At 44.2% G+C, this 15,872-nt stretch overlaps 1 protein-coding gene across 1 annotated transcript in view; it reads right to left on the minus strand.

Annotated features, from left to right (window-relative positions):
• Positions 1–615: 615 nt before the first annotated feature.
• Positions 616–15,872, minus strand: part of LOC105091673 (allergen Bos d 2-like) — a 44,834-nt gene continuing 29,577 nt past the window's right edge. The window contains exons 5-6 of the mRNA XM_064483540.1: positions 2,510–2,617; positions 616–708 (exon numbers count right to left, since the gene is read on the minus strand). Of these exons, the coding sequence (XP_064339610.1) occupies positions 616–708; positions 2,510–2,617 (201 nt within the window). The remainder of the gene's footprint in view (positions 709–2,509; positions 2,618–15,872) is intronic.

Consider the following 15,872-nt stretch of genomic DNA (forward strand, 5'->3'; position numbering starts at 1 on the left):
AAGTAATGTTACTTCAAGGACCCTGTGCTGGTGAGCTGAGTAAGGTCTCGGTGTGGGCCTGGAACTAGAGCAGTATCATTACTCACAGTTCCTGGAGGCAGAGCGGCTCCCTGCTGCCTCCTGGCTGACCCTGGCACAGCCTTATTCCTACTAGCTCCATTCCGTCGCGCTGGGTGAGGGCGGTTTGCACGCTCGCTTCCCCTTCAGGTGCGTGACAGGCGGAGATCAGACCATCCTTCCCGTGGATGCCACGTGGTCGGGGACTGTCTCCTACCGCGTGTTTAAACTTGAATTACTTGCGGTGAATTGATGGGAATGGCGTCACGTGCGGCAGAATCAGTGTCAGTGAGGATTGTTTTGGAAGCAAGTACATCCAACCTGGAGAGAGAGAAAGTGAGAGAGACAGACAGACAGACAGGCAGAGCGAGAGAGAGGGAGGCTTCCCACACGTGCTGGACTCGGCGCGGCTGCGTGTGTTGGGTCCGGAGACGGTCCTCAGAACAGTGTCCACCCGTCTCAGTGGCCTGCGCTCCCCGCCGGCGCTGACCGCTTTAGGCAGGACCTTGCTCCCTGCGCGCGCCGTGGTGACCACGTGTGGCGGCCTGGCCTTGCAGCTCAGCCCCTCCGTGCAGGAACGCCTTCCGCGCCCCGCGCCCGCACGGCTCCCGCCGTCTCCGTGGACGGCCCGGCGCCGGCCACACGCTCAGTCTGCATCGAGAGTCACACGGACCGGCTGTGTCCGACGGACAGCCTTTGGTCAGACGCTGACGACGAGGGCTGGAGGGCGGGGGTCTCTGTCGAGAACCGCTGGTCTACGTTTGGGGGGTGTCCGGTTCCAGATCCAGTCTCGGTTTGACACCAGAGGGGGCGTGGGTGCCTGGCAGGCAGCAGCCCCCGCAGAGCCCCGTCATTAAATACAGAGTGTGCGGCCCGGAGGGATCCTCTGTTGACGTCCCCCTCCCTTCCAGGTGATGTAGGATGTATCCTGGAAGACGGTCTGTGCATCTGCCTTTCAATGCGCCCCGGGGGGCTCCGTGCCGCTGCTCTGGAAGCGCGCTGGCCGGGACCCTGGGCAGTGCCCGAGCCAGCCTTTCACCTTCTGGCTTCCTGCTGTGATTCAGCTGTGAAATACGGCTGTAGCGCACCGTTTGTCTGATCCCGTCCAGGCTGCTGTAACAGTATATAGATCGGGTGACTCACAGAGAACAGACGTTCATGTCCCACGGTTCTGGACGGTGAATCCCGTATCAAAGCACCTGTGGACTCGCTGTCGAGCGGGGTGGAGCCTCTGTTGGGAGGGGAGGAGCCTCTGACGGGTTGGGAGGAGCCTCTCGGGTGGGGAGGAGCCTCTGTCGGGCGGGGTGGAGCCGCAGTTGGGAGGGGAGGAGCCTCTGTCGGGGGGGAGGAGCCTCTCGGGTGGGGAGGAGCCTCTGTCGGGCGGGGTGGAGCCTCTGTTGGGAGGGGAGGAGCCTCTGACGGGTTGGGAGGAGCCTCTCGGGTGGGGAGGAGCCTCTGTCGGGCGGGGTGGAGCCGCAGTTGGGAGGGGAGGAGCCTCTGTCGGGGGGGAGGAGCCTCTCGGGTGGGGAGGAGCCTCTGTCGGGCGGGGTGGAGCCTCTGTTGGGAGGGGAGGAGCCTCTGACGGGTTGGGAGGAGCCTCTCGGGTGGGGAGGAGCCTCTGTCGGGCGGGGTGGAGCCGCAGTTGGGAGGGGAGGAGCCTCTGCCCGATTCACAGACAGCATCTCGCTGTCTCTTCACGTGGAAGGAGGGTGTGGGAGTCCTCTGGGCTCTCTTATCAGCGCCCTCATCCCACCAGGAGCTCTCCACCCGGACTACCTCATCACTTCCCCAAGACTCCACCTCCACATTCCATCACTCTGGACTTCAGGATTTAACATACGATTTTTGGTAGGGCACAGACATTTGCTCTACACTTTTTTTTTTTTTTTTACTACCTCTATATTAATTCTGATGAATGAACAATGGATGTGCCAATCTAATTTATCATTCATTAGTTCTTATGCACATTCAGTAGAACCCATTTCAATACAATGTTTAATAAAATTGGTTCTCGTAGTTCTCAAATGAACTATCCAGTCCACCTGGAAACATTTGGATTTTTTAAAATAAGAAGTATTAACACTCTTTGATTATTGTATGTCAGACTTCACAGATTTTCCTTATTTCAATAAGGAAATTATGAAAAAGAAGTATGATAATCCATTGTTATGGAATCCCGGGGTAGACCAGATTGGTTTTCTTTTTTTCTGTAACCCTTTCATTTACTCACCTTGTCCACGGTTTATTTTATTCATTGTTCCCTCTGTCCATATGCCCTTGAATGTGAGGCCCCAGGATGAGATGTCTTAGTCTGGTTCACGGATGGGACCCATGCACCTGGGTCAGGGTTGGGCAGGGAGGACAGACTTCATATTCACGCACCGAGGGAAAGAAAAGTGAATGCGGTGACGAATTACATAGTGATTGCATTTCCACCCAAACCTCAGGATACCTTCCGCATTACGTCAGGCCGCAGGGCAGCCTTCAGTTCCGCTGGCTCCTCCCCCTTGCGCGGACTGTAGGTGGAGGTGTTCACGGGGTAGGAGAAACCAGTGTCTGCCTGGGACGGGCAATAAACAAGTACCCGAGAGAAACAGCAATTCAGCGTCCTGCCAACCTAGTTAGATGCACTTCTAGACGAGCTGCTTCTGTGTTTTCCCCAAATCACGTTTTGTACGTGTTGAGATGCGGAAAGGCTTCCTTTTGAAGAGTTAAATTCGCGTTGCATCACCGCGCTGACGTGTAGTTCTTGGTCCCCTGGGGAAGGAGACCTGCAGGGAAAACTTGCTGCCTCAGGTTGGCCACCGAGATAAACTTGGGCGTCACAACGTCTTAGCTTCCTTCCGGCAGCACTGGGGTGAATTAGGAGACATTAAAAAAAAAAAACAACCCACTAAGAATTAAAATGATTAAAATAAGATTTGTCTCCTGAGTGCAGTTGCATCTGAACATTAATGTTGCCAAAGAAACAATACACTCTTTTAAAAGAGGAATAAAAGTTTTTATTCTGCAAAAACCCTTGTATGAACCTCGTCATTCCCCTTGAAGTCTGGTTTTCTTACTGCCACTCAGAATTTTAACAATTCATTGCAAGTCATGCAACTTATTCATTTTTACAAAAGCAACTGTTTAAAAAAAAAAAACTTTTTTTTTTTTTTTTTGAAAACACAAAAGACGACGCTATTCTTAATAGTAGGAGCCTGATACTTGGTGCTTAACTTATTCAGGGCATCTGTATAGCTCTGACGTATTTACGACTGAAAAGAAAATCAGTGACCTTGCAGCCTGGTGAACAATTTCTACCTAGCAAAATGTGGTGGGGAATTTCAGTCTCCTTGTTCTGGACTTTCTTTTCTGTCTCTCAGGGAGATCAGTGATCTTTCCAGATACAGATCTGGGTGGGACCTGCTGGTACTGCATTTCCAAGATCCTTTAGATCATGGTCACTGTGACTTTTAGCAGCAAGGTGATCACTGAAAGCCATGACTTTAAAAAACCTATAAATACACAAAAATAGTTCATATGAGTCAACCAGTTAATAGAAATTAGCTAATTGCCCAAGCCAGTAAATCTCAAGTATCACAATTTATTGAATCAAAACAAAAAACCAAAAAACAAAAAACCCAAACTCTTTATTTAAAAAAAAAAAAGAATATTAGTATAAAATATTTGAATGGGAAAAATGAAGTTTCAGCTACATCTGTAGTTGGTTTTGTCCCCCTCTGTCCTTTCACCATTTATAATAGGCTGATCTGACATTCCTCTTTACATTTAATTAACAATGAATTCGAACGTCCGGGCAGTGAACTACCGCTGGGCTGTGGTGTGACAGAGCACTGTCACTTTCCCTGAGGAAGCACTGGGTCAGAGCTCGTCACCCTGGGCCCAGTGGCCTTTGTAAGACACTAGGTGTGCTGTTGACGAGGACAGCAGAAGCTGAACAGGAACAAAACCGGGGCGGTCCTGAATCTGTGACGCTCCATCAGGACCGCACAGTGATTTCACTCTTGGCACCTTCCTCTCCGGCTGATGGAAATAACGGAAGGAAGCCGCATTCCTAGGGCGCGGGGACGTCCTGGAGACACTAACCTGCGAGGGAACCGCGTCCTGGGGGCGCGGTGTGAGGATGAAGGCAGGGCAGCTGGGTCTGTTTGGGAAGCAGACAGAGACACGTGGAGCTGGTTCCCCTGCAGTCACGGGGACTGTCTCTGCTTCACGGAAGCTGGAACCCAGGGCGGGGGCCTCTCGGAGAGATGCCGGATGTGGAGGGACAGAGAGGCGCCTGCTGTTGTCTGGGGCTAGGTTTGTGCGGCACTGCAGCGAAGTTACACAGCCAGACTCACGGTGGTCCCAGATGCAAATCCACCGCTCAGCCGAGCCCGCAGGGGCGCAGAGGTTGGGACGGGTGTGCCCAGCAAGTCCCCCACGACAGAGAAATAACAACAACAACAAAACCAGTAAGAGTGTAAAACTACCAACAGTTTTCCCTTGAAATAAGTGACAATTACTTTAACTGCTTAGTTCTCAAGGACACAACTGGAATTCTGAGCCAAGTGGGGGGATATCTTCAGTGTGATGAATTTACAGGCTTGGGGATTCTCATCTTTACAGAAATATCTTCTCTCCAAATCCAAATCCAAAATGATTATTTTGTATCATGTACCATTCTGAAGTCACCGAGGATCTTTTCTTTTGGCATGGAAACACAGAAGTCTGCGTTGTTCTAAAGCAGAATCAATTTGGAAGGATTAAAAAAAAGGATAATTTTTATTACTTCTAAGGGGAGAAATTAAATCTAATTTAAAAAGTGATAAATACTTATTTCTTCTATGGCATTTTTCTTGTTAGGTTTGGGGGAGGATTGTGTGTGTGTGTGTGTGCGTGTGTGTATCTTGGCTTCATATTTTATTAGCTTCCTAGGGGAAAGAATGATTTTAGGATGCTTTCCCAAAGCTTATATTCTAGTGAGGACTGGAGCAGAGTTTTAATTGAATCATTCTCGTCTTTGAGGAAAAAATTCTAGCTTAGTGAGAAACGCTGCTAGAAATTAACAGAATTTGCAGCAGAAAGTAGTAGGACATATTCTGCATTTATATACATATGATCTGTATGGAAATGAGCTGAGAGTTAAAAATGAATGTGCTTCTGTAATTTACAATTAATTATGATAAAAGGGTTTGGCCTGATAGCTTGTTAAATTGCACATCGACTTATCTCAAAACTCCATAGAACTAGCGCCCGTCCCCCAGGGGCGGGTGCGGGTTAGCAGATGTGTTGGTTCATTTACCAAGTAGACTCGGAGACAAGACTTGCTTTTTTTTTTTTTTTTTTTTTTTTTTTTTTTTTTTTTTTAAATAATTTAAAGAACTTTCTTTTAGAAAGTTTGTGTTTTGTCTACAAAAATTTTTTTTCTAGAACTGGACCATTTTCCTGTTTTCTAAGAAACCGCCAAAAAATGATGAAGTTGGTTGTGGTTGAACTGATGTGGGTTTGGAGAAAGAAGAATGTTAGATCTTGTGTTCCTATCTCAGATTCAATATAGGATCTTTTTTTTTCTTTGTGTATTTTTTTTAATTGACATACAGTTGACTTACAATGTTGTATTAATTTCTGGTGTACAACATGGTCATTTCTATAAACATATATTCATTTTCATCCTCTTTTCATTATAGGCTATTACTCAGGATAGGCTCTTATATGTGATTAGATCAACCTTCACACTTCAGGAGTTCTAAAAATAAGTTAGTGTACTTTTATCATATTTTGAAATGACCCAGAAAGCATAAAGATCATTTCTCTTCTCTGGATGTGAGATTGAATGCCCAGTGAGATAAAGAGGAAGCCAGGGACAGAGAAGCAGAGAGAGAAAGGATACAGAAAATCTTACAGACTGTTTGTGCCCTGGAAACTAATAAAAGAATCGGACTCCCCCAGGCAACTGGATTAGCACCTCGGGAAATGGGGGCGGGGAGGGAGCTGGAACAGACACTCAGGTCCAAGCAAGTGTTCATTCTTACTTCACTGTATTCAGTCCTTTTACGGATGAACGATTCTCTCTGTAGACGCTGGGAATCGCAGTTGATAAAAGACCATTGTCCCGGCGATTTTGAATGACCCACTGTTACCCTGTAAAGCAAGTGAAAATATGTTTTCTCATCCTTTCCTCTTACCAGAGACTTCCAGATAAGAGTTTGTGATACTTACGTACATAAATCTCAAGAGAAGGATTAGGCCATCCCCAAGACGCCCTCCCACTGCTCACTTACTTCTACAGGAAAAGCCTCTTTAAAAAGTAGTAGAGAGCAAAGTACATACTCCTTGTGTTTCCAAACTAAGCACGCAGCTTAGTAGATAATTTATACAGAAACCCTCCGAGAGGTTCAGTGATCCACCTTTTTAAGAATGAATTATCATTTAAAATGTAGAGCCAATGCAGACTGTAAACAGTGGTTCCAACCATTTTTGGCCTCACTTGAAGTATCTTAAATACACAATATCAAGTTCACTTAATGTTATGGTGAAAGTCATCTTAATTTTGGACAGGAAACCAATTTTTAGTATTCAACGAGTATTCTAACCTTGTAGCCAAAACAAGAGCTGAAGGCGGGGAAAAGATGCTGATAGCTGTGTTTTAAATACCAAGACTATGGAAACAGTCCCTCGTGTGGAATAAACTGCAAGCCCCTGCTCTTTAGATGACCGCCCTGTAAACACTCAGTGAGGATGCGTCACAGAACAGTGTGGGGAGTACAGTCAGTAACTACGTGTCTCTGTGGTGACACATGCTTCCTAGATGTAACCGCGGTGACCGGTTTGAAACGTAGAGAAATACCAAATCACTGTGCTGTGTAGCAGAAGCTAACGCAGTGCGTGCGGTAGGTCAATTAGACTTCAAACACGAACTAACTGACAGAAACAGAGGTCAGATTTGTGCTCACCAAAGACGGGGTGGTGGGGACGGGGGATTGGATGAAGGCAGTCAAAAGGTGCAAGCGCCCAGTTATAAAACAAGTGACATACAACGTCATGCATGTAACGAACACTCCTGTATGTCACATACGAAAACTGCTGAGTAAATTGGAAGAGTTTTTTATCACGAGCAAATAAGTTTTCCTCTTTCTTTAACTTTGAATCTGTATGAGAGGATGCTTGTTCGAGAGATGTACTGTGGTCATTTAACGATGGAGGCGAAATCATTATGCCAAACTTCAACTTCAACTCACGCGGTGCTGGGTGTCCGTTCTATCACAATAAAAGTGGAAGAAAAGAAAAATGCTTAAAAGAGCTAAGAATTATTTTCGTCCTGGTTGTTTTCTTATAAAAATGACTGAATGTGCAGGCTTTCTGTATGCAATCCAGTACGGAAAGTTGCTTATTTATTAGAAAAAATAAAACAGTTTATGTCACTTAAGATACGACCTTCCTGTGCCCTCTCTCCTCACCGTCACGGATGCAGAAGGACTCGTGGGAGCAACATCTCACCCTCTGATCGCTCTGATTTAAAAAAAAAACATCAAATTAAATTTCAGCTTTTTATTTTTCTTAGTGAGACTTTCCACCATCCCTCCCCTTGGCCCCAGAGCTGTCCTTCCCAACTCTTGCATTTTGTCAACACCCGTCCAGGAAGAGATTTCATATATATATATCCCATGTTAGAACACAAGAAACTTTATAAAATAAGCTCCCATTTCTTATGCTCATGGCCACCTTATTTTTCTGCATCTTCTCGGAAGAAACAAAATTTTTTTTTTTTTTTTAAAGGAAACTGTGTTTTTACCGTCTCCATGTTGCCACCCTCATGGTCTTCCTCACAAGATGTGCTTGGTCACTTTGTCCTTTTCCAGCCTGGGGGAAGGTCATGAACGAATTGGCAGGTTGCATGTGTACTTCTCTATCTGCTGTATTTATTTGTTTATTTCTTTCTGCTGAGGTGTAGTTGATTTACAGTGTTGTGTTAATTTCTGGTGTGCAGTATAGTGACTCAGTTACATATATGTATATATTCTTTTTCATATTCTTTTTTCATTGTAGGTTATTACAAGATACTGAGTATGGTTCCCTGTGCTCTACAGTACGACCTTGTTGTTTATCTATTTTACATATAATATATAGTTAGTATGTGCAAATCCCAAACTCCTAATTTTATCGCTGTCCATCCCCTTTCCCCCTGGCAACCGTAAACTTGTTTTCTATGACTATAGTCTGTTTTGTTTGTGTCCTTTTTTTGTTTGTTTGTTTGTTTTAGATTCAACATGTAAGTGATATCATAGGGTATGTTTTTCTCTTTCTCGCTTATTTCACTTACTATGACCATCTCTAGGTCCATCCATGTTGCTACAAATGGCATGACTTCATTCTTTTTTATGGCTGAATAGTATTCCATTGTATAAATATACCACAGCTTCTTTATCCAGTCATCTTTCGATCGACATTTAGGTTGTTTCCATGTTTTGGCTGCTGAAAATAGTGCTGCCATGAACACTGGGGTGCATGTGTCTTTTTGAATTAGAGTTTCCTCTGGATATATGCCCAGGAATGGGATTGCTGGGTCATAGGGTAGCTCTATTTTCAGTTTTTTAAGGAATCACCACACTGTTCTCCACAGTGGCTGCACCAAACTGCATTCCCACCAGCCGTGTAGGAGGGTTCCCCTTTCTCCACAGCCTCTCCAGCATTTGTTATGTGTGGCCTTTTGAATGATGGCCACTCTGCCTGGTGTGACAGGATACATAAGTGTAGTTTTATTTCGTATGACATGGCGATGATCTCTTCCTGGATGGTCTTGTGGAATCCACCATCAGATCTATCCTTGCCTGCTCTCCTTTCTGAGATGACATCTTTGAACATCTCTTTGCATTTGATCCATGTTGATGATTGTATAAAGTATTCAACTTCTCCTGAAATCAGACTTGATAGTGGCTGTTTTCCCAGAAAACCATCGACTAGGATAATGGTGTGGTTGTTGAGTCAGAATAATCCTCTTCTAACCTTAGAAGAGGCTCACTTAACAGAGGTTTTAATTATCCACTTCACAAAAGCACAAAGTCAGGGCAGCTTGAGGGCACTTGAGAGACTCAAGTACAGACCAACCATCCCTTAGCGGTGAAGTCCACGGAGCTCTGTGATGTGGCCCAAACTGACTGACGCTGCACGACTTCAGCACTCACTCTAGTCTTCGCCACTTGGGGCTGCCTTCACATGGCCTCCCTTGGAGCAGGAAGACCTGACACCATGCGCAGTGGGTAACCAGCAGTGCTTACTGTGTGAGTGCGGGTAGAGCGTGGGCAGTAAATCATGCCAATCTGAGGTGGCCTTCAGCTCTGCCACCTGCTGTGTGAACAGCTTACCTCTTTATGACATCCTCTGGAAACCGAGAGTCATAAAGTGGCTTTTGTAAGAATGAAATAGTCCTTAGAATTAGATCGTGGTACCTGGCGTTTACTGATCCAACGTTACTTAATAGCGGTGTCCTTTAAATATGTTTTATGACGTCTCTTTGTAAGTATTTAGGTTTCAGTCTGTAGTGAAAACGTTGCCACTTTTTAGTGATCTCAATTGGAGTCAACTTACCTAACTATTATGCTTCCTTAAATTCGTCTTTCTAATGTTCTTACAGCTTCTTTTGTAACTGACTGTGGTCTTCTTTTATAAATAACGTTACAGTGTTTGAGGCCATGTTCAGTATTTTCTTCATTATATGTGCCATCATCACTCTGAAAGTGGTGTATGCACTAGGCATGAATTCATTCCTGATGAAAGGGTTTGAATATGCGAATGGAGAGAGTTTCTTGGACGATAATGCATCCATGAGATTTTAGACTAGAATAAGTTTATTTACAGAATGAGTACAGTTTATTGCTGTACATTTATTATTTTATCACTTAACTTACTGCATGACTGCACAGAATTGATACTTTAATATTAACATCTATATGTTGCATATAAACATGTATATATACATATAATTACACAAATATATTGATTGTGTATGGATTGATAAATAAATATAGCATAGATACATGGGTGAATGTTTCTGGATGTCTCCATCAGGGTTCACGTAGGTGAGCAGAAACCAGTAAAGATATATAAATAGGTAATTTATAATATGTTGTAATAGTGTAATGTAATTATAGTAAGTATAATATAATCTATATAAATTATACCTTAGATATAATATAGCATGTACTTGTATCATTTTAAATTACAAGGTGGTTGTCTCAGGGGAACGTGGTGACTTTCTAAGCACCTCTGACATCTGTAGACAGGGGATCACAGAACATGAGCTTGCAGACAGCCTGCGACCCACGGGCCGGGATCGAGCCGTTGTCCTCTCTCTGTCTCTGTCTGTGTCTGTCCCTTTGTTGAGTTGTAGACTTCCTCTGGGAAGAGTAGGTGCCCAGCAACGTCAACCTGCACCATCATCCATCCAGATCCCTTGTTTCTTGCATTTAAAAATATGTTTTTGCCTTTGCGTAAAATACAGACACTCACACCTACATCAGACCTTCCACCTTCTCCAGTCAGAAGAATGACTGGCGTCTCCTCCACGTCCGACATTCTGGTGCTGTTCGGTTTGGAAGGATTTCTGCTGCCTTCACACGCCGACATCCGTAATGGTCGTACGGGCTCCCCGTGTGTTTGTCAAACACAGTGACGGTGACGGGGCAGCCTTGAATACTGAAGACAGTGTTAGGAGCAAGTCAGAAAAGAATAAAATGCATGCTATTTAGTGAGGTTTTTTGAGGTTTTTTATATATGTGTGTGTATATACACATGTATATACACACACATATATATATATTTTATTGAAGTATAATCAGGTACAGTGTGTCAGTTTCTGGTGTACAACATCATGGTTCAGTCATACATATACATACATATATTCCTTTTCAAGTTCTTTATAGGTTATTACAAGATATTGAATAGAGTTCCCTGTGCTGTGCAGTATAAACTTGTTGGTTATCTCTTTAGTATATATTAGTTAGTGTCTCCAAATCTCGAACTCCTGATTTATTCCTTCCCACCCCCACCCCCTTCCTCCCTGGTAACCGTAAGTTTGGTTTCTATGTCTATGAGTCCGTTTCTGTTTTGTAAATAGGTTTGTTTGCTTTATTTTTTAGATATGTTTGCTGTCTTACACAGCGTTTTGGTACATAGTTCTACAATCTACAGGTCTAAAATCCTTAAGAAAGAGGGAATACATACCTGCTTCTCTTTTCTAATTTTTTTTCCCCATGTCATTCTGCTCCTTCAATTTTCCTTGATAGCGCCTTGGTACCACTTGAAGTTGTTCATCTGAGCCAGGTTGGAACAAAAAATAAAAGGGGGAGGGCAAGAACAGAAAGAACTGAAGACCCTGCACATCAAATGATTGTGTCTAATAGATGTAACGTGCAAAAGGAAAAAAATAAACAGGAGAAAGGGAGAGGGAGGGACAGAAGGGTCATTTCCTTGGGAATCCACTAGCTGCAGATTTGAAATTTGGGAATAGGAATTCCTACAGTAAAATTTGGAAAACTCCTCTTTGCTGATGTTTCCGTGTGCTGAGTCCAGGTGGCCGTGGCTTGCCCTCCTCTACTTAGTGCTAAGCACAGAGCAGCTGCTCCACAAGCCATGTCAATTAACTAACTTCACAAAGTAGCCATCGGAGAGCATTAGGGAACAGGCCCATTGTTTCCATTAATCTACATGTTTGACAACATGCAGATGCTCTGTTTACACGTGCAAATGTCTGCCTGAACATTGCAAACTGAAGATTCACAGACGTATGCTGCATTAAATATTACAAGTGTCCCTGGCTTAAGTTCATCCTACGTGCTAAAAACTCAGTGTTTGGAACTAATTGGTTGTCATGATTACCGTCATCCGATTACATTTCTTAATAACAAACTAAAAATCTGTTGACCTTAAGGAGGGAGAATTAATTTCGGTTCTGTCTCTCTCTCGCTGGAATAAACTTTTGGTAGCTGCAGTTTCTTGCCGCTGTAAAGGACTCAGACATGAGTCGGTGACCCGCGCGGACCTAACCACTCAACCATCTCCTAAAAGTTATTTCAGACGTGATATAAACACTAACTAAGAGGCAGATTGCTGGAATTACAAATCGGTGCTTAGCTTGTTCAGGGTTATTTGCAATCATTTGGAAATGCCAAGAAGCTCTTGTAAACGGAAGGGTTTACCTGCTAACACACAGAAGGTTAGATCAGGGTCTTCCTCACGTGGCAGTGATGAGAAGACGTCCACACTGAGGCATTTGGAGGACCGCACGCGGCAGGTGCGCCAGAAGGTGTGACTGGCTCCCGGAAGGGCCACCCTGAATAAAAGTCATTTTGAGGGTGCTGTCTTTAATGATACAGTAGCTGCTCGCTTTCTGAGGCACAGGAGAATCTTGTTTTATTTTATTTTATACCTAATAGCTTGTACCTTTTAACCCCTTCCCCCATTTTGTCCCTCCCCACTCCCTCTCCCCACTGGTCAGCACAGGTCTGTTCTCTAGATCTGTGAGTCTGCTCCTTTTTTGTTGTAGTCACTGTTTTGTTTTGTTTTTCATTCTATATGTAAGTGATAGCATGTATTTGTCTTTTCTATCTGACTTACATTAGTTAGTATGATCATCTCCAGGTCCATCCATGTTGCTGCAAATGGCATTATTTCCTTCTTCTCTATGGCTGAGGAGTATTCCATTGTATATATACACTGCTTCCTCTTTATCCAGTCACCTGTCGATGGACATTTAAGTTACTTCCACGACTTCCATATTTATATATAGTGCTGCAATGGACATTGGGGTGCGTGCATTTTTTTTTTCAAATTTGTGGTTTTGTTTTTTCCAGATGTATACCCAGAAGTGGAACTGCTGGGTCATACGGAATTTCTATTTTTACTTTTTTGAGAAACCTCCCTACCGTTTCCCATAGTGGCTGCACCAATTTACAGTCCCACCAACAGTGTACAAGGGTTCCCTTTTGTCTACATCCTCGCCAGCATTTGTTACTTGTTATCTTTTTGATGATGGCCATTCTTACAAGTTTGAAGTGATGCTGCACTGTGGTTTTGATCTGTATTTCCCTGATGGGTACTAGCTTTGAGCATCTTTTCATGTGCCTGTTGGCCACCTGCCTTTCCTCTTTCGAAAAATGTCTATTCAGTTCATCTCCCTTTTTTTTTTTTTTTTTTAATGTTAGGTGTGTCAGCTGTTTATATATGTTGGGTACTAATCCCTTATGGGTCATATCATTTGCAAATGTTTCTCCCACTCAGTAGGGTGTCTTCTCATTTTGTGGCTGGTTTTCTCTGCTGTGCAAAAGTAGACTCAAGCTACGTATGCTCTCTGCAGATAGGTGTTTGGAAACCCTCAGACAGGGCAGCTCTCAGACTGACTCTGTTCCATGACCTTCGACTTACTCTCCAGCCAGCACTGCTAACTGCTAACTCCAGTTACATCCTCAGATCGTTGCAAATTCACAGGCAGGATACCTAGTGGTACCTAGCAAATGCCTAGCGTAAGTATACGTTTTATCAAAACTGACTTGCAGTGATTCAGAATATCTAGTCCACTTATCTTGTCTTCTGTGTACCCAGAGATGAAGTGATCTGTGACAACCTGAAAAAAAAAATAGCTTATACGTATCGACTTGTTAGAAATGTTTCATTGGAAGACTGAAACCCACAGAGTGACTATTCACAATGAGTTCGTTTTTCTCAAACCTCTTCCCGCTGCTTATTTGGGTGGTAGTGTGTTCCCCCCGAAACCTAGCTCTGTTTCTTACTCTATTGATTAATAATTTTTTTTTTTTTTTTTTTTTTGGTTGAGTGAGGAACAGAAGGTTAGGAAGAAACACCTTGGGTGGTCTCTGACTACAGCAATGAAATAGCAGTGAGCTACGTGTTGTATTTCAGAGACGGTCCCAACCTGCGTCCCCACCTGAGGGGATGGGCTAATGAACTGTGTTGAGTTTTCATCCTGTCTCTCTCCTCCAAACAGGTGTTTCAGAGGGCCGAGTATAAACAGATTCACTAAAATTTCTCTGGCTGGACGATCAGCACTTATAATTTATTAATACCCTTAGTTTTTAAGTGCTCTAAGGCATTACAACATTTGATAATTGTTATGTCTTTATATTGAGGTGGGAGATATTAATAATATTCCTGTTTTTTACATAGCTGTCCTTTGTTTGTCTTCCCCCAAATTCTGATCAACATGCATGTTCAGAACACAGAACGGAAAAATTCCAAATACCCACAAAAATGTGGGTGATCTTTATGTGTGAAAGTCAATGCGAGGGAAACACACAAACACACACGTCTCAGTAAGAGTTCTGTGGGACACATATATTTTGCTGTCAGGAAACTTTTAAAAAATTTTAATTGGATGCCTGCACGTTTGAGAAAGTCTGGAGTCAGAACTATGTAACTTTCTTTTGGAAAAAAACAAAAAAAGCCAAGTAGAAAGGAGAAGGGTCTGCACTCAAGACTGCCAGAGCGAATCGGCCCCTTGTGGTGATAAAGTGGGTTGTAGAGTGTTGAAGTGGATGCTGTTTCCCAGAGGCAAGCATGACCGTGGACTTCCAGGCTAAAAATATAGCCATTACATGCATCTTGGAGTAATGACAGGAGACACGGACCCCTGAGGACCGAAGACGAGCCTTACTAGGAGCTGGAGCATCTGTGACACATGCAGACACTTGTGCTGGTGGGGCCGCTGCTGAGCGTGCACTGGGGTTCCCCTTGCTGCTCCCCCACCTCTGCCTCCCTCGGGCTCACACACGCGGCTTGCTCAAGAATGCCCTCCCACTAAACCTTCTGCGTGGAAACTTCCTCCTCAGGGTCCCTTCCCCGTGGAACCCTAACAGGCACCTACTCTGATAATTTCTTGACCTAAAAATGTGTCTCATTTCCTTATGGTTTTTTATACCCACTGTATGGGTTTGCTTGGAATGCAATTACAGAGTTACTGCAGACTGGGGGCCTTAAAAGACAGACATTTGTTCTGTCTCCTGGTCCTGGAGGCTGGAATCTGAGGTCAGGGTGTCCGCAGGGCTGGGGTCTCCTGAGCCCTCTCCCCTTGGTGTGTGGACGGCCGTCTCCTCCCTGTGTCCTCCCGTGGGCGTCCCTCTGTGTGTGTCTGGGTCCTCATCTCCTCTTCTTATAAGGACCCCAGTCCTCGGATCAGGACCCACCTAGTTACCCCATTTTACCTTCATCACTTCTTTAAAGACCCCGTCTCCAAACACAGCCGCGTTCTGAGGTCCTGGGGGTCAGGGCTTCAACATAGAAACTTGGTGGGGTGGGGCACAATTCAGCCTGCCTACACATGACTCAAAAATCCTACTGGAATTGTACCTTTCATAGTCCAGAAGGGAGAGGTCTGGCTCATATTTTAACCCATTGTCCCTCATCATTAAAGCATTAGGACATAGGAGGGGGAGATGAGATTTCAAAGCAGGAGTGTAAGGAGAAAATGCAGCTGAGGAATTTGCTAACAATTATTTAATGTATTATGTATTTGTATGTCTACGTGTACATGTATGTATAATCTTTTCCTGTGCGTGCATGAAGTCTCTGTAGATCATAAAGTAAACGAGAATGTGTGCCTTTTATCAAGTTAATAACATCTAGGTGTTTGAAGTTGCTATCCATCCATGTAAAAACACTACACCACTCCCAGGGCTCACACATCCATGCTGCCTCCCTGCTCAAGGCTGTAAAGTAAGTTCAGGTCTCACAGCATCCGATACAAATACTCCACACCTAGTAGGTTGTTTAAGTTGGGTCGGAAAGAACCAACACCCACCAAACATAATCTCATCGGAAAA

This window comes from Camelus dromedarius, chromosome Y, assembly GCF_036321535.1.
Source record: "Camelus dromedarius isolate mCamDro1 chromosome Y, mCamDro1.pat, whole genome shotgun sequence".
NCBI lineage: Eukaryota > Metazoa > Chordata > Mammalia > Artiodactyla > Camelidae > Camelus > Camelus dromedarius.